This window comes from Myiozetetes cayanensis, unplaced genomic scaffold, assembly GCF_022539395.1.
Source record: "Myiozetetes cayanensis isolate MyiCay16 unplaced genomic scaffold, myiCay2020 scf2-11, whole genome shotgun sequence".
NCBI lineage: Eukaryota > Metazoa > Chordata > Aves > Passeriformes > Tyrannidae > Myiozetetes > Myiozetetes cayanensis.
In genome coordinates this window covers 22,129,296-22,151,577 of record NW_026087411.1, presented here as the reverse complement: position 1 = coordinate 22,151,577, position 22,282 = coordinate 22,129,296, and the positions used below count along the sequence as shown (strand labels likewise).

At 42.2% G+C, this 22,282-nt stretch overlaps 1 protein-coding gene across 2 annotated transcripts; it reads left to right on the top strand.

Annotated features, from left to right (window-relative positions):
* Nucleotides 1-161: 161 nt before the first annotated feature.
* On the top strand, nt 162-22,063 carry DTL (denticleless E3 ubiquitin protein ligase homolog). 2 transcript variants are annotated; one of them, XM_050316118.1, is made up of 15 exons: nt 162-213; nt 348-473; nt 1,371-1,469; nt 1,796-1,857; nt 1,949-2,069; nt 2,544-2,609; nt 3,779-3,894; nt 4,566-4,639; nt 5,578-5,681; nt 6,636-6,740; nt 8,497-8,609; nt 12,409-12,498; nt 14,449-14,587; nt 18,296-19,158; nt 20,633-22,063. In XM_050316118.1, the coding sequence occupies exons 1-15, from the start codon at nt 162-164 to the stop codon at nt 20,720-20,722; spliced, it is 2,220 nt and encodes a 739-aa protein (XP_050172075.1). In that variant the 3' UTR covers nt 20,723-22,063. The 2 variants fall into 2 exon arrangements, with proteins under 2 accessions (XP_050172075.1, XP_050172076.1); XM_050316119.1 differs by lacking the exons at nt 162-213; nt 348-473 and adding an exon at nt 613-746.
* The last annotated feature ends 219 nt before the right edge of the window (nt 22,064-22,282 follow it).

Sequence of the window (22,282 nt, the reverse complement as noted above, 5' to 3'; positions counted from 1 at the left end):
TGGCCCCGAGGCCCCGCCCCCCACCCAGCACCGCCCAACCAGAGGAGGGGGGCGGGGCGCCGCGCGCTCCTCGCCGGCCAATGAGGGCGAGTCGCGGGCTTGTCGGGCCGGTCGTTTTGGCGGGAGTTGCGTTGGCGCGCGCCGACCGTGTCCGCGCGGCCATGCTGTGCCGCGCGCTGCTCCGCCGCGCCGTCACCGCCACAGCCACAGAGCGTGGGTACCGCGGCACCGCCGCTCCTCATCCCGGCCTGCCCCCGCTCCTCCACAGCCCCTGCGGCGACTACGGCGCTCCTGCCGCCCGAGCCCGCCGCGTCTGGGGCGCTTACGGTCCGTCTGTCCCGTTGCAGGTCGTTCTCCGCCGCTTCCCCTGCAGCATCTCTTGGATGGCTACCAGTGCAGCCGGGAGGATGACCACCTGTCTTACGGGGAAACGGGGATGCCGGTCCCTCCTTTCGGCTGCACCTTTTCTACAGGTAAAGTCACCTTCTGAAAGCCCTTTTGGGGGGGGGGGGGCAAGGCGCCGGCACTTCTGTCAGCTTTTTTTGTTCCTGTTTGAATCTGTCTCACGATTTGTTTTCAGACTTTCCTTGTTTTAAAGCGAGTTGGTATCAGTGTACTTGCTCCTAGATGTGATATACATTGGATCGTGATGCTCCTAGTTATACTGGTGGAAAGTATTCCCTTGAAGAAGCAGCTACAAAGCATTTATTTTAATACGTCTTTGTTTCAGCTGTGTCTGTTTCAAGGTATGTCTGTCCTCTTGGTGACAGTGCGAGACTACATAGGTGAAAAACTGGGCTGTATTCAAAATATATAAAAGATGTAACAGGATGGAGAACAGTCTGTAGAAATCAAAGAGGTGGATGCATGTCACCAGGCTGTCACACAGCATTTCTCCATGGTGAGCACATACCGAGTGGAGTAAGCATGGAAGCTCCTGGATTTTTTGGGTCAAAACTCTTTCATTCATAGTACTCTAGTTTCAGCGTGAGCTTTTACTTTTCTCCAAGGCAGCTTCCTGCTTTTCCAACTCAGATCATGAAAACTACTGGAGGCCGTAGGTGATATATAGTATAGACGCAGAAAACTGTAACTAGATAGCGATTGTAGCTGGTGAAAGAGGGTGTTCTCTCAAAAGTTGTTCCTGGAGCCATTTGATTGCCCATGTAGAGTTAGTCCTGAATGGAACATCTAGAAAAAATGCTTGCCAATATTTCTGCATTTTGAACATTGAAGTTGCTTCGTAAATTCTGTTTATTTTACAGCTATTTTCTGTGTACTCTGTTTGAAGAGTCTGTGTCCTTTTACAAAGAACAGGGGCTTGAGTGTGAATTAGGTACATACTATATTATGTTTCAATTTCTTTTCAGCTCCGAATTGGGAGCATGTACTGGCAGTTGCAAATGAAGAGGGATTTGTTAGACTCTATGATACTGAAACTCAAACTAGCAGCAAACTCATCTTTAAAGGTAAATGTTGAGTAGAAGGTGATCTTTATTTGATGTAACGAGTATGGGATTTACTGGAATCAAAGTAAGCTTTTTGCAAGTCGTTAAAACATAAATGTGGGTAGTACTTAAATCCTTTCACATACTTTGTTGAGTCTTCTTAACAAAGCAGGAGCATGAATGTGCTATTAAAACAGCAATAGTAGGTGAATTGTTCTATGTTGTTTTTCGTTCCTAAGCAAGCTGTTGATAAGATTTCTGATTTCAATGTCTGATGTCCTTTAGTCTTCTGCAAAATATTGTGCTGCAATGCACAAAACTAATCTTGGCTTTTGTTTTCTTGTTAGAATGGCAGGCTCACTCAAACGCTGTATTTGACCTTGCCTGGGTACCAGGAGAACACAGGATTGTAAGCAGTCTTTTGCCTTCTAACTTTATTTTTAATACTTTGGCAACTGTGTACAGAAAATGACTAGAACTTTTTATTTTTCTCTCTGAAGGTCACTGCTTCAGGAGATCAGACAGCCAAGGTGTGGGATGTGAGAGCTGGTGAGCTTCTTGGCATATGCAAAGGTCACCAGTGTAGCCTCAAGTCAGTTGCTTTTTCTAGATTTGAGAAAGGTAAATGTTGATATTCCCTGTTTATTCCTCTTTCTCTCTGGCAAAGTACTTTAAGGGCTAAAAAAGGGCTTTGGAAACGGATGGGTACAAATATCGCAGGCCGACTGAGGAGGGACCCAGCCAGAGAAGCAGAACTAACTTGCTGGAACTTGATGGTGTCATGATACTAATGTCTGCACTTCTCTGATCTTGGGCAAAGTTGAGATAGAATATCTGCTTCCCTACATAAGTGTGTGAACGTGCTTTTCATAAGGGGATTTTTCTTGAGTAGTAGTAAAAAAAAAAAAAGTAATAGAAAAAGTGAGGAAACTAGTGAAAAAGCATGGTAAAACAATGGCCTGGTTTTTGTATTTCTAGGACTGGTATCCCAAGTGTTGAGGCAGAAGAGCCAGAGTGCATAGATGGCATTTTACTGCATTCAGTTAATTAACATTTTTGGAAGCTAATAGCACTCTTTTTTTTTTCCCCTCTCAGCTGTGTTCTGTACTGGAGGCAGAGATGGAAACATCATGGTTTGGGATACCAGATGCAACAAGAAAGGTAAATGAACTTTCAGATATGTATGAAAAAAGCCTCTCATGTAAAAGTACTGCTCAGATTTACTTCTTGGACTAATGTTTTTTATTAAAATATAGGCAAAAAAAATTAGTAAAAGGGGAGGATTGTCGCATAACTACTGCTTTAGTATCATAAAGAGATGGAATAGGTATCTCTTCTATGTATAATGCATTTTTCTGCTTTGTAATAGTCTCAGGTTTGCGGCGTGATACGTATGCTGGCTTGATAATACCCTGTGTGTTGGTAAGGAGATAAGGGGGTACAGAATACATCCCAGTAAGGACAGCACAAAAAACAGATGAGCTGGGAGAGACTGCATCAGTCAGAGCCATCTGGAGGGATGAAGAAAAGCTTTCCCTCTCTCTGCCAGAGAGGGAAAGAAGGCAGGAAGTGCAGAAGCAAAGGAGCTTGTGAGTGCTGGCAGTAACTGAATATACTGTGGGAAGACCTACCGTAAATGCAAGGGTGAGCTCACTCTGCTCCTCTCTTTCTGTTTCCTGGAGCTTCTCCTTCCCCGGTCAGGTCACGCCCTTATGTTTTTTCCCAGTTTTCTGGTCTGTCAGAGCAGCTTCCTTGCCTGCACTACCAGAACATGTCTTGGTCTTCCATCTGTCCCAGGTTTTCCTGGCTCTTCAAACAGACAAGTGGGGGAAAAGAGAGACTCCACATGATTGAAGTGGAACATGTAGGGAAAAAAAAGTAAGAAAGTTGTGTTACTCTAGTAAAGCAGTAAGTTTCATAAAGTGAAAAGTAGTGGACAAAAGGCTAAACAGAAAATTATAAAATAGAGTGGAAAAGCACTGTAAGCACAATTCTGCTTGGGATGAGTTGAATGCTCCAGACCAGGATGCATACTGAAAACCAGACTAAGGGGTAATGATTTCTAAAGGCAGCCTGCTCAGATCAGTTTTAGTTTCAATGTCCATGCTACACTGACCTCTGTAGTTTTTTGCATTATATGTTCCTGGTTCTTACTGTGTTCTCACCGGTCTCATATATAACTAACAATTTTTGTTTTCAGAATACATGAATGATTTTAAAGGTTAGCCTTGCCACCTCTTAGGACTAATTCCAAGCTGATGCCTGTTTTATTGAAGTGATAGGGAAATTGCATGGAAACTATTACTTGAGATGCCTTTGATTTCTTTCAGATGGATTTTACAGGCAGGTGAAGCAAATCAGTGGTGCACACAATGTGGTTGACAAGCAGACTCCTTCCAAACCTAAGAAGAAGAGGCAGAACTTAAGAGGACTTGCTCCCTTGGTGGTAGGTATCTGGAGAACAAACAAAATGTAAGCCTCTCCTCTGGGGACAGTGTTATGCATAGAGATCTTCCTAAGTAAACATAGTGAGAAATGTGTAGCTTGTATGTGGTAAATGCTTCCATTTATCTTTGCAGAAGTAGGTTTTTGTGTCATGGTCACTTGCTATGGCTAATTTTAGACTTCGTTTAGTTATCTAACAACACACGTGCCTTCAAAGCCAATTTTGTGCAAATGTTATGTGAAAATACATCTTTTCTTCCCAGAGAGGAAAGCAGTGGCCAGCATTTTGAAGGGGGGAAATGGGGAGGGTTGTAATATTTTTTTTTTTTTTCTCTGTGTTTCTCCCCCCTGCTAATGTGACTCGACAAATTACTGCCTTATTGGAGTAAGACCTGATAATATTTAATCTATTAAACTTCGTGATAAAGGCAGCTCTCTTACCTCTGACCTGAAAGGTATAACCTCAAATTGCTGCCCAGACATTCACTGCTCAGTGGCAATTTCACTGGTGGGAGTGTTTGAAGAATTGTGTCTTAAATGTCATGTGGTATTTCCAGGTTCTCCTGATTGGCTAGGAGGAGGAGGTTTTCTCAGTACTCACTTGGCCTTGAACTCAGCAGCAAGATCTTGCTGACCTTAAAAGAAAAAGTTCTTTTTTCTTTCCTTTTTAAGGATTTCCAGCAGAGCGTAACTGTGGTGCTGCTTCAGGACGAGCATACTCTTATCTCTGCAGGAGCTGTTGATGGGTAAGGAGGGAGGATGCCTCCTTTTCCGTGTGCTCTTCTTAGTGACATTAAAAGATTAGGAGTTTTTTTTCTTAAGATCACTCAGTGGTACACAAGGCTCAAGTTATTGTTAGGTGGAATCAACAGCTCTGCTGTCTGTTTGCATTGGCAAAGCTGAATGCTGCTTTGCTTCCTTACTGGACATTGCAACACTGGACAAACTGTGCATATATGGTAAATGCTCATTTCGGTGTACTGGGTATGAGGCAGAATGAGAGCAATTCTTCTCTCTCTTTCTCTATTCTCATGGACTTATGGGACCACACATAGACAGACTATTGTTAGACAGCTGTTTTGGGATGTGAGTGGGTGGTTGGTGCATGGATATGTGTAGGCGTGCTTGAGAAAATGTTGCCTTGAGTTACAAAAGGTGCATTCTTTTAGGTGCCAGATCCATTGCAACATCTTGGGGCAACATCTCATTGATTAGCACGGGAATTACCCTCTCAGATTCAATTCTTTAGCAGGTTCCATGTGGTCAGAGCCTTTCTGAGGGAGATAACATTGACTTTTTTGCTCATTACAGAGGCTTGGTCACAAAGAGAAAGGGGAAAAAAAGAAAGGAAAGCCTTAATTTTAAAACTACAGTCTAAAACTACTTCTCACAAATGTCAGAAGCATCCTTGTATTACCTTTTACCAGTTGAAGAAAGCTGGCTTGCAGGCTCTAGTTTTATCCTGTGTTAGTTACAGAAGGCAGCGCTACCTCCTTGTCCGTATCCAGCAGAGCATTTGTTTTGCTTTCAGCACATCTCTGCTCTGCTTCTGCTCAGTTCTTGTCTCCTTAGCACTGGACACTCCTCAATAATGAGCAGCCCGACTTCCTGTGCTCTTAGAAGGCCCAGTGAGCATTGCAAGAGAAATTTTGAAGTTGAAGACACTCGTGCTTTTCTATTTCAGTGTGATCAAGGTATGGGACTTGCGCAAGAACTATACTGCTTATCGTCAGGACCCGCTGCCCTGCAAGTCTTTTTGCTACCCTGGAACCAGTACTCGCAAACTTGGTAAGTGATTGGAGATTCATTTGTTAAAGTGCAAAGTGAATTTAAGAAGTACTGACGGTGACACCTCTTATCTTTTAAGCCAATTATTGATCAGACTGGCAAACTCTGCAGAGTATTTTGATTACCAATACCAAATTTTCAAGTTTAAGTGCCCCACTTTTGTATAATTGCACCAATGATAAAAACTTGCAAAGGCTTCAGCAGTGCATTTTCATAAATGGAGATAAGGGAACAGTAGAGGTCTGGATGAGGAACATGAGTCAAATTTAGGTTGAACTGCTTCCTTTGGGTTGTGTCTTACAAAGACAACAGACTGGAGTGAGTTTTTACATTATCACCATCCAGAGTTAAACTATTCTTGAAGCTGTTTGTTATCAAAAAGAATAGCATACTTGTACATGTTTCTGTGTCTTCTTTGTATCTTTAGTGCCTTACAAGGCTCTGATGCAACACAGTAATTCCTGATGACTTGTCCAGCCAACTGTCTTGATGTGGTAATGGTCAGTGTCAGTCCCGAGAACATGAGGGAAATCCTTGAAGAGCTGGTTGTGAAATAGTTTGCCTGCAGGGAAAGATTTTTCTTGAACCCGAATCACTAGCTAATCAGAAGATAGCTTATTCTATCAAAACACAAAGGTTTCCATTTATTTTCGATCTCTGCTTCTACAATTGGTTGTTCCTGTTATCTCTTTGAAACCATCACATAAATCACTTGCCTGCTCTGAAGGTGTGATTTCTTTCCAAATGCCACCTTGAATCGTAATGAGAATATGTAGATGTTATTCTAGAAACTTTCATTCTTCTGCAAGTTCTCTGTCAAACATACATGCTTTCCAGTGACAATCTCATACACGTTAGAAATCCTTTCCAAATTTCACTCTCCGGGCATTTCTTTGAGAATTCCTGTATTCCAAATATTTTTTTCTTACAAAGGACTTCTCTCTTTGTCTATAGGATATTCTAGCCTGGTTTTGGATTCCACTGGTACTAATCTGTTTGCTAACTGCACTGATGACAGTATCTACATGTTCAGTATGGCAAGTTTAAGGACTACTCCAGGTAAGTGTATCTGTGGAAAAAGGTGCAAAAAAATAGATATTATAGAGCATAGAAGGGCAAGTTGCTCCCTCTGACTTGGAGAGACAGAGACCAGGTTCAACACTTAGGAAACCTATTCCATACTCTAATCTCTAAAGCTACATGAGAGAGATTCATATTTTGTGTTAAGCCATCCACACAAAATTAATAGCACCAAAACTTTTATGAGTGCAGGTACTGGTTCACCCAGACAGAGACTGAAGATAGATATGAATCTACATAAAATGATCACCTGATGTATCATATTTGGATATTTTAAGGTGTCTTTTAAATTTTAACTTTTACCTCCGTTTCAGGGAGAAAGGATCCCCAGCATATCGAGATGCTTCAGCTTTTTAGACTCCTTCAGCTCTGCAGCTGTGGCCTTTATGTTCACAAGATTGCCCACAGCCTTTGATACACTAAGCTGCTTTGTCATAGGCCAGTGGTTGCTTTTCGGAAAGTAGCAAAACTTGTTAGATGCATTCCAGCCAGACACATGACGTATTTTCCATTGCCTTTTCTCAGTCTCTCAGTTATCTGAAATTAAATGAACAGTGTATCCTTCTGTCTGCTTTTCAGGAAGGCAGTCTGGTGGGTGAGAATGCTTCCAGAGTGGAGAAGTGGTACAGCTAGCAAATATTAATAGCTTGGTTGTTGAGGTTAACCCTGGGAGCCACCACTGAGCTGTGGAAATGGGCTCACTGGCTTGTCCCCTCATGGGAGCAGGCTCTCACCAAAGCACCCCTCGGCCTCCTCACAGAGCTCTTACCTTCTGTGTGCAGCCGATAAACCTGGAGAGCAATCCGTTCATCCAACTGGATGGAACATGTGCAGCCTCTTGGTGTGCAGTGGTTCCCACAGAGGGCAGCACCTGCCCACGGGTTGTGCTTCTCTCTGCCCTCGCCAGCTTTAATCGCGATTCCAGCTGCTCTTATCCCCTACTGAGGCAGCTTTAGTTTGCAGAGGGGGACGTCAGAAAATCCTCACTGTAACAGCACTTGCTGCCTGGTTTAGGAAAGGATTTGCTGTCTGGTAATGGCTGCACTGAAAGATCTGTGGGCAAAAAAATTAAAGGATATTTTGGGGACTCACAACTTTTCAAAGACTGCCAAAGGCAGCCGCATGTCCTCTAGTCTGTGGGTTGTCTCCTTTGTGAGAACTACTACTGAAGGCTGGAGGAGGGAGTGCCAGCCCCACCTGGTGCTACAGTGGGAAACTCACCCTTCCTGCCCCGATGAGAGGACAGGACATGGTGCGGCCAAGTGTTCTAGACCCACCCTAGGGTCTTGTGCCAGCTGCCGCCTCTGAAGGTCCTCCCAGTAAGGGGAATGTCAGCCATTTGCCACCTGGATGAAAGAAGTCTCTTGCTGTGTGACTGCCCTTGTTGATGTAACAGGACTGGTGAAGGTGGCTGAGGGAGGAAGAGACAAGAGTCCTGAACCAGAGTAGTGGAATAGCCCAAGTGATGTCTGAGTCTGCTAGTGATCCAGGTCAAGCTAAAGCTTTAATTAAATTGCCGCTGCTTTGTTTGGGAAGCCTGAAGGGTTCCAGCAGAATAATAAAAACTTCCTGCCACAGGAGCCCCAGAGCAAGGGAGCAATGCAACCACTTTCTCCAAAGGATTTGTGGCTAGGCAGGAAAAGCCTGTAAGATCAGCACTCTTCGTGCAACTGACTCCAGGGCTGTGCATTGAGTAGGGCTTTTATTCATGTTTTTATTAATTTTCTCTTCACAGTGGCTGTTTTCAGTGGGCACCAAAATTCAACCTTTTACATCAAATCCAGCACCAGCCCCGACGACCAGTTCCTGGTCAGTGGTTCGAGTGACTGCAACGCGTACATCTGGAAGGTGAGGCAATTGGGTGAGACCCAAGCATGCAGCTTGGAGCTGCTTTTCTATTCATATTCACGGAGGCCACTCCTTGCCTCACAATCATCCTCAAAGTAGTGTGGGGTTAGCCCTGGCACACTGTGCCCAGAGTGTGTATGTTGCTGTCAAAGCTCAATGTAACTGTTTAATTTAAAACAGAGGTAGCCTCTTGACATCAGTACATCTCTCACTGCTACTGCTTACTGCAAGTTGCTGTTCTTAATCTGTTTTAATAGGCATTAAAATCCTCTTTCAGTCCCGTTGATACAGCCAGCTATGACAAGTAGACAGACAGTTCTCACTTCATATTTAGCAATGGAACTCATTAGCAGAAACCTAAAAGTTTAATTGTTTTAAAGGGCACTTTTTCCCCCACCTCCCCTATTTCCAGCTCTTGCTTCAGACATAGCTTTTTCTTATGCTTAATTTACAGTAGTTAAAGCCTTCGAATTACAAGTGCTCAGCCAGAGCCTTCAGCAAAATTCCCAGGCACTGTCTGACAGCTGAGAGGCTTCGTCACTTGACATCTTACACTGACGTGTAGGAAAGGCAAATGTCACCAAGATAATAGCAGGGACCTCAGAATAAGGCATGCTTTGAGTTCTGTTCTCCATACTTGCCACCCATATGGGAACAGAGTAGACTTATAGAAGTAGAATAGACGGAAACCACAGCCTATTTCAGGTTTGGGGTAATTTTTAGGGCATGTTGACTTGTTTACCCATTTTACAATGAGTTTGAAAGTGAAACAGAAATCTTGCAGAGCAGAGGGTTAGCCTGCTGAGGTTGCAGTTTGAGTATATTGGCTCTTTGATTTGAAGAACACTTGTAAGGAGCTTACTCAGTAGGGGCAGGAGTGTGGTAGCATGACTATATTCCTATGCCAAGTGGTGTAATTTTAACCTTCCTCATGGTCTTGTGCAAAAATGCTTGTGCAAACTTGAGTTGCACATTCTGCATTTGGGAGTTTTGATACTTTCTTATAACACAGGTTGGGACTCAGTTAAGAGTATTCAAGGATGTCATTACATCTCAAAATTTAAGCATTTAAGCACATTTAAAATGCATTCATGTACAGAAGGCTTCTGTTGCTGTCACATATGAGTGACAGATCATATTGCATATTTATAAAATTAATCATCAGATGATTACTTTTATTTTAATCTCATAGCCATGTGAGAAACAGGTAATTGGATGTTAACCATTTAACATCCCTTCTAATGTTAGAAGGGACTTAATGAAGAGGAATAGCTGTCCAGATCTAGAGAGGAATGAAGGGTAGAGACCTTGTCCACTCAAATTATTTCTTTGAATAACTTTTGCAGCAGTGCTAAGTTTGTGTTTGGGTGAGCAATTCAGAAAGAACACTGTGGCTAGAAGTTATTGCTGACGAGGATGGTATTTCAGTCTGTTTTCATATATAAATCACTTGCAGGCAATGAACACTTGCTTTATTGCGTTGAGTTTGGTTTTTTAAAATTACAAGTTCATTGATTAATGACCTGGCTCTTGAACAATCATAAGATTTTAAAAGCAAAGAGCAGAGCTTTTTCTCCACAAAGATGGTACCTAGCTGAGATACCTTCCTGGTAATAAGACAATACCATTTATAGGGGTGTACTTCCATTGCTCTTTCAATCCTTTGGTAGGGATCACTCCAAGGTAACCATATCAAGTTATGCTTTGGTCTGTCCCAGAACTGGAATGTACGTGCTTCTGTATCATATGTTGCATAAAACTAGATACACCATTTTATGCTGAATCTTGAAGATGGATTTAACAGCTGTCTCAGTGAGCAGAGTAACTAAAAAAAGTCTCATTTCCTTGGTTTCTCTTTTTAACTTTTCCACAATAGGTCTCACTTCCCCAACAATATCCTGTCAAATCGGACAAAAAAAAGCAGCATGTGTTGTGGCTAAACCTGACTTAACATGCACAAACTGACCGACTGTCTTCTGCCAAACACGTTGGACACAGCTGTAACTCTGCATCCTTCTTCAGTTCACAATAATATATAATGGGGGTAGTTGGTTAATTTGTGCTAGTATAGTGTAAAACCGGGAGCCCCTGGTGGTCCAGTGGTTAAGGGCGAGGCGCTGTCACCGCTGAGGCCCGGGTTCGATTCCCGGTCAGGGCCACTCCCGGGCTGATGGAGCTCGTTAACCCTTAAAAAGGCAATCCATCTACGTCCTGAGGACCTCGCTGCCACTGTCCAAGCTCACTTGGCCCCGGCAGATGAACCTTAGGATTAAAGGGTGGGCTCAGTTCCGCGCACACTGTGTCTCACCTAAAAAAAAAAATCCAATGCGCAGGCTGGATGGTGTAAAGACCTTCCCCGGATCTTCGCTCACGAAGACTGGCCATTATTATTAGTGTAAAACCATGCATACCAAAAATAGCAGTTGTCTTCCTCTGCTTTCCTTTCAGTGATCGGTGGCTACTGGACAGCTACTGTCTGTTATGAGTGTACAGCAAAACTGCTATTAAATGTAAACAAAGGTGTTCTTTGCACCCAGATATCCTATTGCTTGCCCCTACGCAGGGATTTAGTTTCCATGGTATTGCATGTTTTGGCAGAGAAGGGAATACTCTGACCAAGGCATTTAGTGGCTATTTAGTGAGGTGATTGTCTCTACTATGCCAGGGGAAAACGTGTCCTATTAAGATAAACCTCTTTGTATCAGAACAACTTCTAAGATCTGAAGTTGGATATTCAACTGCAGTTTTCCAGGCTTTTGTAGGAGGTGATGCACAAGAGAAAAACTTGTGTGTAACTCAAAAACCTTCCCTGACTTCTTGCATCTTCCTTTGAAACCTATGTATGTATGTAATGTCTACTCCTTTGCCCACACAGTAAAGGATCTGTTCATTCACTTAGTCATTTATTCAAATCCCTTGATAAATCCCGCTTACAATGTCACATCGATGATGGTGACTCATAGCTCCAGAAAGCATTGCCTGCTGAAAGCAAGGAAAACTTGTATAGAATTTCTGTGTGTATGGAGGGGGGTTGTGTGTGTGTGTATGCATTTGTTTTCTTCTTTGGACCACTTTAATGCTGGCTTCAACTCCATCTGTCACTTAAAGGAGCTGTAGTCAAAGATAAGTAGCAATACTGTAGAACAGGAGAAAGATTTTTATGAAGAGTGTATGAGAAACGTTGAATGAGCAAAATTTAGAGAGCTTTTTTATGAACTCTTAAAAGGATCTCTGGAGCACCTGTTTGGTTGCAGGAGGCACAGTCATGCAAATGCCAGTGCAAAGCCAGTGAAGGTTGATCTGTAGAATTTTGTTGGTGGCATTTTCATTTTATTATTAATCCATTGACCTGTGATTGGCACATTTGTAAAAGAGCAGTAGAATATATTTGCCTATCCTGATTCAAATTACGAGCTTCCCAAAATTTAAGCATCTTACACAGAACAAGTACAGGTACTTAATAGCCTAAAATGCTTGTGTTGTGTTTTGGGCTGACAGCTCTGGAGGCAGAAATCCTGTGTGTAGCAGGAATTGAACTAGTGTTTCCAGGCAAGTCAGTACATCTTAGTGCTGACCAGCTGCTTCACCTCTAGAAATGAAACATGAACTGATTCTTGGGGCTCCATCGGTTGTTGCCTCATGATAAGAGCTGGAGTGCATTTGTTTTATGCATTTCATACAGGGAAGATGGAAAGTATTTACATGCTTCATGGGTGGGCTATGAGGTCTTTTCTTAGAGATGTAATATTAGGCTGCATGCCTTCTGACTGTATACTTGTTTTTCTATGGAATTTTTAAGGTTTCTGAGCCCAGTCTTCCTCCACGGATACTCCTCGGTCACTCTCAAGAAGTTACCTCCATTGCTTGGTGTCCCTCAGACTACACTAAGGTTTGTTTCCTGGAAAATGGTCTTTCCCATGAAACAATACATGTGATGTGGCAACATCTGCTTTTCAAACTTGCAGCACCAGTTGTTTGTTTGGGAGGAAATTTTTAGTCAGTAATTTCTAAAAATATTCACTTTGTGGGACAGTAATCCAAGCTTATCATATGAGTACGATGTATCAGAGTTTTATTATTATTTTCAAATAATTTAAGCTATTTGAAAAGTCCTAGGAAACTGCAAATCAACGAAGACCTCTCCTGATGAGAGTTTGTGATACTACCTATAAGAGACAAAACTGAAATCCTTTAATCAGCCAAAAGCTTGTTTTGTTGTTCCATTTTTTCATCTTGCTTTCCTTCTGACCACTGATACATCTGCTAGTCTTGTACAGAGTGGCAAGAAGTTTTGAATCCCCTTTAAAAAAACATATGGACTCTTTTTATTGTGACCTTTTTTCAAAATCTGAGCTGTTTTTATGACAAAAAAACCTACAGTGAAATTGGGTCAGTAATTATGCACCAGGCATCACTAAAAGGAAAACAACTGCAGTAGGAGGTCAGTTCAAGTGTTCAGCCTAGCTCAAAATGAGAAACAACCCTGAAAAATCCTGGACAGTGCTGTAATAGTAGCCAGAGTTTCTTTCACCCCACAGTATTAAGCCAGTCAACCCATCTACGTCCTAAGGACCTCGCTGCCACCGTCCAAGCTCACTTGGCCCCGGCAGATGATCCTTAGGATTAAAGGGTGGGCTCAGTTCCGCGCACACTGTGTCTCACCTAAAAAAAAAAAATCCAATGCGCAGGCTGGAAGGTGTAAAGACCTTCCCCGGATCTTCGCTCGTGAAGACTGGCCATTATTATTAATCCAGTCAGTCACTTTCCCAGTGTAGGAGGGTGAAAGTCCTGCAGGCAAATGTGGAATTGTTCTAGCTGTGTAAGATGCGCGATATGAGAACTGGCATTTTAGGTGAAACCTGTGATCTAGTGATAACCGAGCATCCTAATCATGATGTGTGGGAAAGGCAGACCAATTCAGCCTTTAAAATCGTTACTCACACAGGTAAGAAATAGTCAGCCATTGTTCAGATACCAAAGCATGGATTGGAAAATGTGGTGCTAAGGAAGGTCAGGAAGCTGCTTGGAGTGATTTGAGAGGCAAGGTTGCTTTCTGTAGGGACAACATTGGTGTGACAAAGGTCAGAGTAGAATCACTTTCCCATTCAGATTACTGTGAACTTTCACCACAGCATTTCCTCTTTCTTTCTACTGATTCCCCATTGAGTCACCAGCTAATCTGTCTGAAGAGAACCATAAAATGTGGGCTAGATTGGCCCCACTGCTTCTTTGTTTGAGATTCCACAGATCCTTTTGGAGAGCTTGGTGCTGTGGCAGGAATCTAGACCGATGTTTCTAGCAGAGTCGGTTTCTCCGCCAGATATTCCTGACATCGGACTCGGAAGAGACAGCGCTTAAGGCCAGTGCAACGGCCTTCCAGTGTCATCTTCTCAGTTGCAAATGTTTGTCCTCGAGCAGAAGAGGTTCTGAGCAACAGGCACAGAACGAGGTGCATGTGCGAAAACCAGCATGGCTGCTTTTGTCTTCTGAATGATTGAAAACTCAAAACTCAAAAATTCTGTGCTGTGTCCCTTCCTGAGCAGAGCGCTGTCTGTTACAGAGCCATGTGAGGCAAACTGTTGATGGGGACTGAGATTTCTCTAGCAGAAAGACGTGAATGTGGCAGTCTTGTCTGTTTTAAAGCAAATCCTGCTAGCTGGTATGGTAATGAAACAGAGCTGGGTTATTTTCTTTGTTTTGTGGTCAAGTCTTGCGCCCTCTCAACCAGGCTTCGGCATCATTCATACTGGCGTGGTGTGTCAGACACAGCTGTTATAGTTCACTTGGCCAGTCACCTATAGGATGTGCCCTGGTTAATATAAACCAATTTATACCATAGATTGCCACATGCTCTGATGACAACACTGTGAGGATTTGGCGCTTACGACATCTTCCTGAGGAGGAGAAATCAGCATCCAGAAAAATCAATTTGGTAGGCTGGGTCACTCAGAAAAAAACAGAAGAACAGCATGGAGTAGGTAAGGCCCCTGAGCTATCTTGTTCTGCAACATGGCTTCTTTCTGTACCAACAAAAGCCTTTGGCTTATCTTATTATTCTTTTGGGGTTTTTTTTCATATTAGGCAATAATTTATATAACCAGACAAACACTTCTACTTGTAAATACTTCTGCCATCAACAAGACTAACTGGGTGAAATAGTATGGCCAAGTCTGTATGACCAGACCACAAGGCAAATATTCATTGATACTGTTTCTCAGGCAGCCAGATCTTCTCTGGGTTTCAACAGGGTTCAATAATTGAACAGCCAAAGGAGATGTCACTATAGCAACAAGTCACACCTTTTTTTTTAAATATCAGTTAATAACTGAGAGCAGTAAGATCCTATGCTTTTTCCAGTTTACCCAGTAAAGGCCTGGCAGCACACATACAGCCTTGGAACTCTAAACTGTTTCCTCCTGCCCCTAGCTGAATTGTGCACAGATTTCTTTGCTGCAGATACTGGTATTGTATCTCTTCAACTTCACTCAGTGGTACTGACTGTATACAGACTAATGCTGTGTGGTGAAAAGTACTTAAAAATGCATATAGACAATCATGATATGATTGTAGTGTTTCATAATTAATCAGTTCATCCATCCACATGTTAAGGCTAGTGATCAAATGCAGTGCCTCTCTACAAAGCCTAGGCAATCGGACAAGCTATGCAGCATGCTCCCACAGCTAGCAAATGTATCTGGGCTCTGCAGAGAAAGTAGTCAGCAAGTAGGTAGCACCCTAGGCCAGAAGAATGGCATCCTGGATCTTAATACTACTTTGATTTGTCTGAAACCTGCATTTTATTGCAGTAGAGTAGGTGAAAGGAAAATAACCACCCTCCCTCCAAAGTGAAATAAGATGAACTTCTCTGTAGAGTAGCTGAAACTAAGAATACAATAGCTTCCCAGCAGCTGCTGGTGTGACTTCCTGCATTCCACCTATGTTTTCTAGCCACCCTCCAAATGGATTTCAGCTTGGCTATCACAAATAAAGGCTGAAGGTCTTTAAATCCCACTAATGGGATAACATTACCTCTAACCTTTTGCCAGTGAGTAACAAGTCTAGCAGGAAGTTTGCAGGACAATAGGAGGGAGAGTGCCAGGTCTGCTCCATAGCTGGTAAGTGGTTTGTGTGTGCACACTGTGTTTCAGAGAGGGCTCAAAAATCCCTTTGTGTACTAGTTTCAGCAAAAGAGAAGTAAGCATAGGTCTAGTCCAGAAGCATGGAACATAAAGTAGTTGTACATTAAAACTTTACAAGTCACCTTTAGTAGTTATACTAGAAAAATTACTTATTTCTCCTTGCTCTTGCTGCATTAAAGTAACTCAGGAGGGAAGAGGAAACACAGACACTGCAGAACACAACAGGAGGCTTCCTGCTGACCTTGGCTCCTGAACACAAAGCACGTGCTGTTAGAATACGGGAGTTATCTGCAAAGACTGATTCAGAGCTGGAAAGCAAAGTACTATTTCAGACTTGCTGGGATACATCTAGGTAGTTCCCCACCCATTTGTGTGGAACAGATTGTGAGACTGAGGCTGGATATTGACTGTTGACCTATATTGTCAAGTGTAGCAAGCAGAGTTTCCTTTTCTTTGGCAAATACTTCAGTGGTTTCTCTAAGGTGTACTACTTTCTCTGTAGTTTTGAGAACCCAAATTTCTGGAGCAGGCCTGTACATGGACAATCTGGAGATTGATAATGTCACTCTGGGAGATTTGTGGCAGAGAAGGTAGGAAATATCTGAAATAACCTGCTTCAGTGTGATGCAGGTTGACTGCAGATATTTACAGTATTGTACTATGTGTAGTGTCAGCATAAATGGAAACAGCTTGAACCTGGCTTCGTAGAAGCCTGAATCATGCATACAGTCTGGGAAAGAAAAGCCTGATCTTTGTATTCTCTGTCTCAAATTTGTGCTTGCTTCTTGCCATGACACACATCCAGTTCCCAGGGTTGCTCTTTTTCCGTTATTCAGCACGCCCAAAGTATAGCTTTCAGGCTGGTTTGGGATTGAAAATGCTCATATCCAACTTGTCATGCTGTATTTCTGCTGTATGCATTTGTAATGGTCATTATGGATCAAGAGTTGCTGAGCTTGCTACTTTCTTCTGCCTCTAGGAGCTTAGATTTTTGAGTGCAACTAATTTGCCAGCTGAGTTATTATTGTCTTGTAAGTGCTCATTAAAGTAAAGATTAGGAGAAACAATCTTGGCAGTTACTTTCTCTTAGTCCAGAAGAAAGTTGTTACAAAGTAGCATATTTTATGGGCGGGGGGAGAGCCTTGAACTCTGTTCTGATTGGTAAAGTTATTTGCAGTGGGATCCTATAATATGGGATCCTATTTAATTTTACTCTGATGCAGCACTACTTGTATTTTGGATAACACTTAATACAGTAAAAGGAAGGATCAAAAGAGGCTTAATATGGTATATAATCAGTCGATCACTCAACATGTTACTTGTGAGACAGCCCAGCACTGTAAAGAAAATGGCAGGTTATTCACACTAGACTTCTCATTGTTCTAGTGAAGTGCTTTGTAGTACAGTGCTAATGCTGAGAATGAGGAGTTCAGACTGGTATACAGGAAATTTTAAGTGCTCTCGTGCTCAGCAGTGGAAGTGCATGAAATAACGAAGGCACTATCCTGTTAAATTTCACTGCAAGTTAGATGAATGAGAAAGCAGGCATCTAACAAACCCACTAATGTGTTCTCTGTTGGAGTGGTCTGAAAATAAAAAAAAAAAAAAAAAAAAATTTTAAGAATCCCCTCTAATATTCCTGCAGACCAAGATGTTTGCTTTATGTGATTCACATTGTTACTAGTGAGGTATGCCCCATCTATGACTACTGTTTTAAGAAGCTAGATGTTCAGAAATTCTTTTTTACAAGCAGGGGTGTTTACATCTTGGCTAATGAGCTCAAAAGCCACTGTGAAATATCTGTTTGGGAATCATTTGTTTTAAAGAAATAACTCTTACTACAGTGACAGATTTGATTTCCTTTGAAATTTAAGTCCTTGTTCATGAGGTGAAGAATTTCTCAGATTTCCCTGGGTGTGGTAAATAACTACCATGTCCATACTAACATAGCATTGCAGAAAATCCTCCAGCAAAAAGACAAGAAAATGAAAGTTCTCATTCTTCTAATATTTTTTGAATATGCAACTATTAACACCTGATTAGGAGCATTATTCACATAGTAGGGCATCATAGTGTGAGGCTCCTTGGTATTGTAATTAGCTGTAGGACCTGCTTACAGTACCTTTGTCCCTCAACTCCGTTATGCATCTGTTAAGGATGGCAGTGCAGGTGGGGACCAACATTTCTCTCAGGCAGCACCTCGGTACTGAGCTGTCTGGACAAATCAATGCAGGGTTCCAACAAGGCTAGATAGGCTTGGATAGTCTGTTTTGTTTGTTCATTTTGTCTGTAGCTCATGTAAGAGTGCTCCTTACAGAAGGGATAGATGTCAAACATTGCAGAAATGTACTTATCAGTATGATATAGGATATTATACTCTAGTTGAAATTAGAGGGATTTATACAATTTTATAGTTCAAAACAGTGTGTCTGAGGAACAGGGTCAGCACTGAATTCACCTCCTAGTTGGAAGGGGTGTTCATAAAAGGGCTGTCTTTAATCTACTGTTCTGTGTTCTTCATCAGATTACTTATTTCTCCCCTCTCAGGACAGCCAGCCAGCCCACAGAGTACTCCTGCCAAGGCCTTCACAGTGGGCAGTGCATGTATTTCCTCACCACGGCCAGCTGCCTGTGCTCCCATTTATTCTGGAGACCTTCCGCTGTCAACAAACACTCCGACGGCTGCTCTCAAATCCCAGATGGCCACAGCCTCCACCCCAGCCAAGCAGACTGAAGCCAGCCCATGTGCTTCTCCCAAAGTGATCCCTTCCTCCAAAATGTCCATTAAACGTTGGATTACAAGAACTCCGTGCTCTTCTCCTCCAGAAGTGGGGAAAAAGGCTCCTTCTCCTAGAAAAGCCCTGGCAGAAGTTACCCAAGGTCTCCTAGAAGCTGCCTGCCCTCCTAAAGCACCACACACGCAGTTTGAAAAACGTGCCAAGAGAAGGCTTGACTGCAGCAAGGAGGATGATGTGGGGCACAAGTGTCTGCAGGCCTGTAGCTGTGTGACTGAACTGGACCATGCAACTAAGAAATCCAAGCTGAATTTATGTCACTTGATTCCAGACCAAAAGGCTCGTAATGAAGACTGTCTTAGCCAGAGTGACTTGGGTAATGGCCACGAAGGCTCCAGCCACAGCCCGAAAGAGCCTTCCTTTACTGGAAGCCGTATTAATCCATCAGGTGTTCAAACTTCCCATCATCTTTTCAGATCTCCATGTGGGAAAGACACGGAGGTAGTAGATAAAGAGAACAGTTCTCCTGAAAGAAAAAATTGGTTGTCAGCTCTGGGAGAGAAGCTACGGACTGGCAGACCTGGCAGCCAGAGCACATCAAACAGCTCCCCATCATCTTGCAGTCCTGTTGCCAAAGGACAGGAGTCTGTGGCGGTGGCCACTTCACCAAAAACTGTAAGTAGGGCATTCAGCAACAAACTGTCATGAAAGAAGTTATACCTAGCTGTCACTCCTCCCCCTGTTTATTCTCTCCTCCTTGGACACTCAAAGAATTATCTGATCCCTTTGACTATGGAGAAGAGGGGTGATTTCTGGCCTAATAAATCAGGTACATTAATGCTGCTTATCTACAAATCTCCTCCATACAGAAACAGAATTTTTAGGATGGTGGTGTCCCTCATTTTAAAGGGACGTAGGGCACACAGGAGCTCAAAGATCCTTGCAGTCCCCAACTTGATGTTTGAAGGATGTCGCCATTATTTTAAACACAGCTCTGCTCTGAGAGGCACAATAATGACATCACCTTCCCTGGCAGATCTACTGTTTCTTTGTCCACAGTCGCATCTGCCTGTTTATGGTATTGGAAAGCCACTTTTAGTGGCAGAAGAAAGAGCTAAATTCTAGCTCAGGTAGCAAAAGAGTTCGTTATCCATGTTAAAACTGTGGGGTTAAATAATGCCTTCAGTTTCTTCAATGGAAAACTATAAAACAAAGAATTATACAAGAGAAGACAGGATTTGACCTACATAATCCTGCTTTTGATGTGCAGGAAGCCTGGCACAAAGCACATCCTAGGATCTGAAATGAAAGTTAAGCTTATAAAGCAGCTAAAAAAGTTGGCGTGAGGTTTTAATGTGCAAACTAGGAAATTACAATTATATTTTTCTAAAACAGACCAAACTTGACTCATCTCAGTGACTTTGACTGAGTTGAATTTCAGTAAATGTCAGGTAAATTTTCAGTCATCAAATTTTAGTTGTACTCTCAATTGAATATCTGATAATAGAAGTTAAGGCTTATTTTGGTATCTCATTTCTTACCCGTCTTCACCTTTTCCAATACTTTTATCAGGTATGACATGGGTAAGCCACTACTCCTTAAGTTACTCCTAGCAGCTGGACTCTTCATATTGTGGCTGTACTAAGTCTCGGTTATAGGAAACCTACAACTATTTGTGCTTTATGCTATATGAGTTTAAACACGAGACAGAAAGTTTTGCTCTGGAGAGAGATTACTATAGAATAATTACCTTTCCTGCCCAGTATGCTCTAGTTCAGGTTTTGGGATGCTTCTGTGCCGTGCTCATAGCCTGAGGAGGTGCTGGGAATACCCAGCAGCATTCATTGAATTTGATGCATCTTGGATATCTGCAGCTCTCTTATCTGCTGTAGGGAAGCTGAAACTGCAACTGGAGCGCATTTCTCATGGCAGCAGCACAACCCTAGGATTTAGACAGTGTTTCCTGTAGGTAGTAAGCTCTTTCTTACTTGTGAGAGGGATTGTAGCAAAGAACCTTTCATTTATTAGCTTAGTTGGAAAGCTGAATGAACTGGAGCAATGATGGAGGTGAGACTTTGAGACTCCTGCAAGGTATGAACTGTTAACCTAGAAATGTTTCGTGTTGGATTTTGTTTCTGTTTCTTGCTAGGCTGTAACCACTTCAGTTTCCATGAGGAAGATCTGCACATACTTCCACAGAAAGCCACAGGATGAAGGAGCATGTGGCGGTTGCACCTGATGGATGTTGACACTGAGGTACCAAGACCAGATTTAACAGCACCAGCAACGATGCACCAGGATTACACAACTTGTTGTCAGATATTCATAGACTTGAGGTTTTAGTCTTCCTGTTTTTAAAGGTGTTAACAGTTGAAGTCAGCTGAGTGTGTAAAATCTACACAGTACTTACTCATGGTCTCTTACTGACTTCAGATATGTATTTTTTTTATAAAGTGTTTTTTACGTGGTAACTGTTACAGTCCAAAGACAGTAACAGCTCTGCTGCTTATTGTTGACAGGCACATATAGCTTGTCAGTTAATGTTACTAATCTGCTGTTGAAACTGCCTGTACTTAAGAACAGTGGTAAATCATTACACCCTCCTGAAAGATAAGTGTTCAAATGTGTGTAGAGAAACTTACTGCAGGTAGATCTGAGCCTTTTCATGTTGAATGGCATTTCTAGTTATTCCTCTAGTACTGCAATGACTACCTGCTTCCAGCAGGGAAATTAGGAATGTGTTAATTAAATCTAAAAGACTTTTAAACACCCCATGTCCTTCTAATGGTGACTGTAGTCTAAGAAGAGACAAAGTATAATCAAGTATGTAATGCCTGTACTCACCTTGCTATATCCTTTCTTCTCCCCCTCTGGAAACTACTGTATTTACCTACTTAGCTTTCTCTTGAACCATCAGCACTACAGCTGTTGAGACCAATAGTTTGTCTGAAATAAGATACTGGCAAGGTGTGTTAGAAAAATGATCTTGATCTATCCTAAATAGGCATCCCGTAACAGCCCATTGCTCGGTCAGCTCTTACAGATTCAACCTGTAGCAAAGGCATTGTAACTGCTTACAACATAACTTCATAACAGTTGTAAAATGCAGTAGTTATAAAATAATGCTTTGGAAATTGGGGGAGGGGCAATTGACATTTTAGAAAGCGCTTGAGAGGGTTTACATATTAATATTAAATGTTTTGCCATTGTAAGTCATCCCTGATGCTGAAATGAGATCACTGTCCTGCTGGTTAATGACACTAACTCTTCAGCCATGCTTTTCCCAAGAGGAGCTAGTAAAAGATCCTTAGGTTGGAGCATTTACTCTGTATTCTGGTGTAATAGTTCCTATGAACTTCAAAACAGGCCAAAACCTCAGAATCCCTAATAAGTTCTTTTTTACTGCAGGAAAATTGGGGTATTTCAAGGTAACGTGATCCAACTAACTTATGTTTTCCACCTCAAATTTTCATGCCTACTTTACAGTAACATTAAATAGTGTAGTAGCTGAAAGCAATCAGGAGATATGCTGGTTTGTATTATATGTGGTAGATTGTATTTTGAAAGGAAATAAATGACTTGAGAGAAAATGGCTTTTGTGAAAGGTCTGTTACAGCTACAAATTGAATGTAAATGTGTAGTGAGCTTTTTTAAAAAAAGAAAAATAGTTATTATCAAGTTACATCTTTTAGCAGAAGCACTCAGGTACAAATAGGGGCCAGAACAACTTTTTCTTGTTTACTGAATAACAAGCCATCATCTTGTGAAAGGTAATGTAATGCTTCAGGCATTTTTTTAT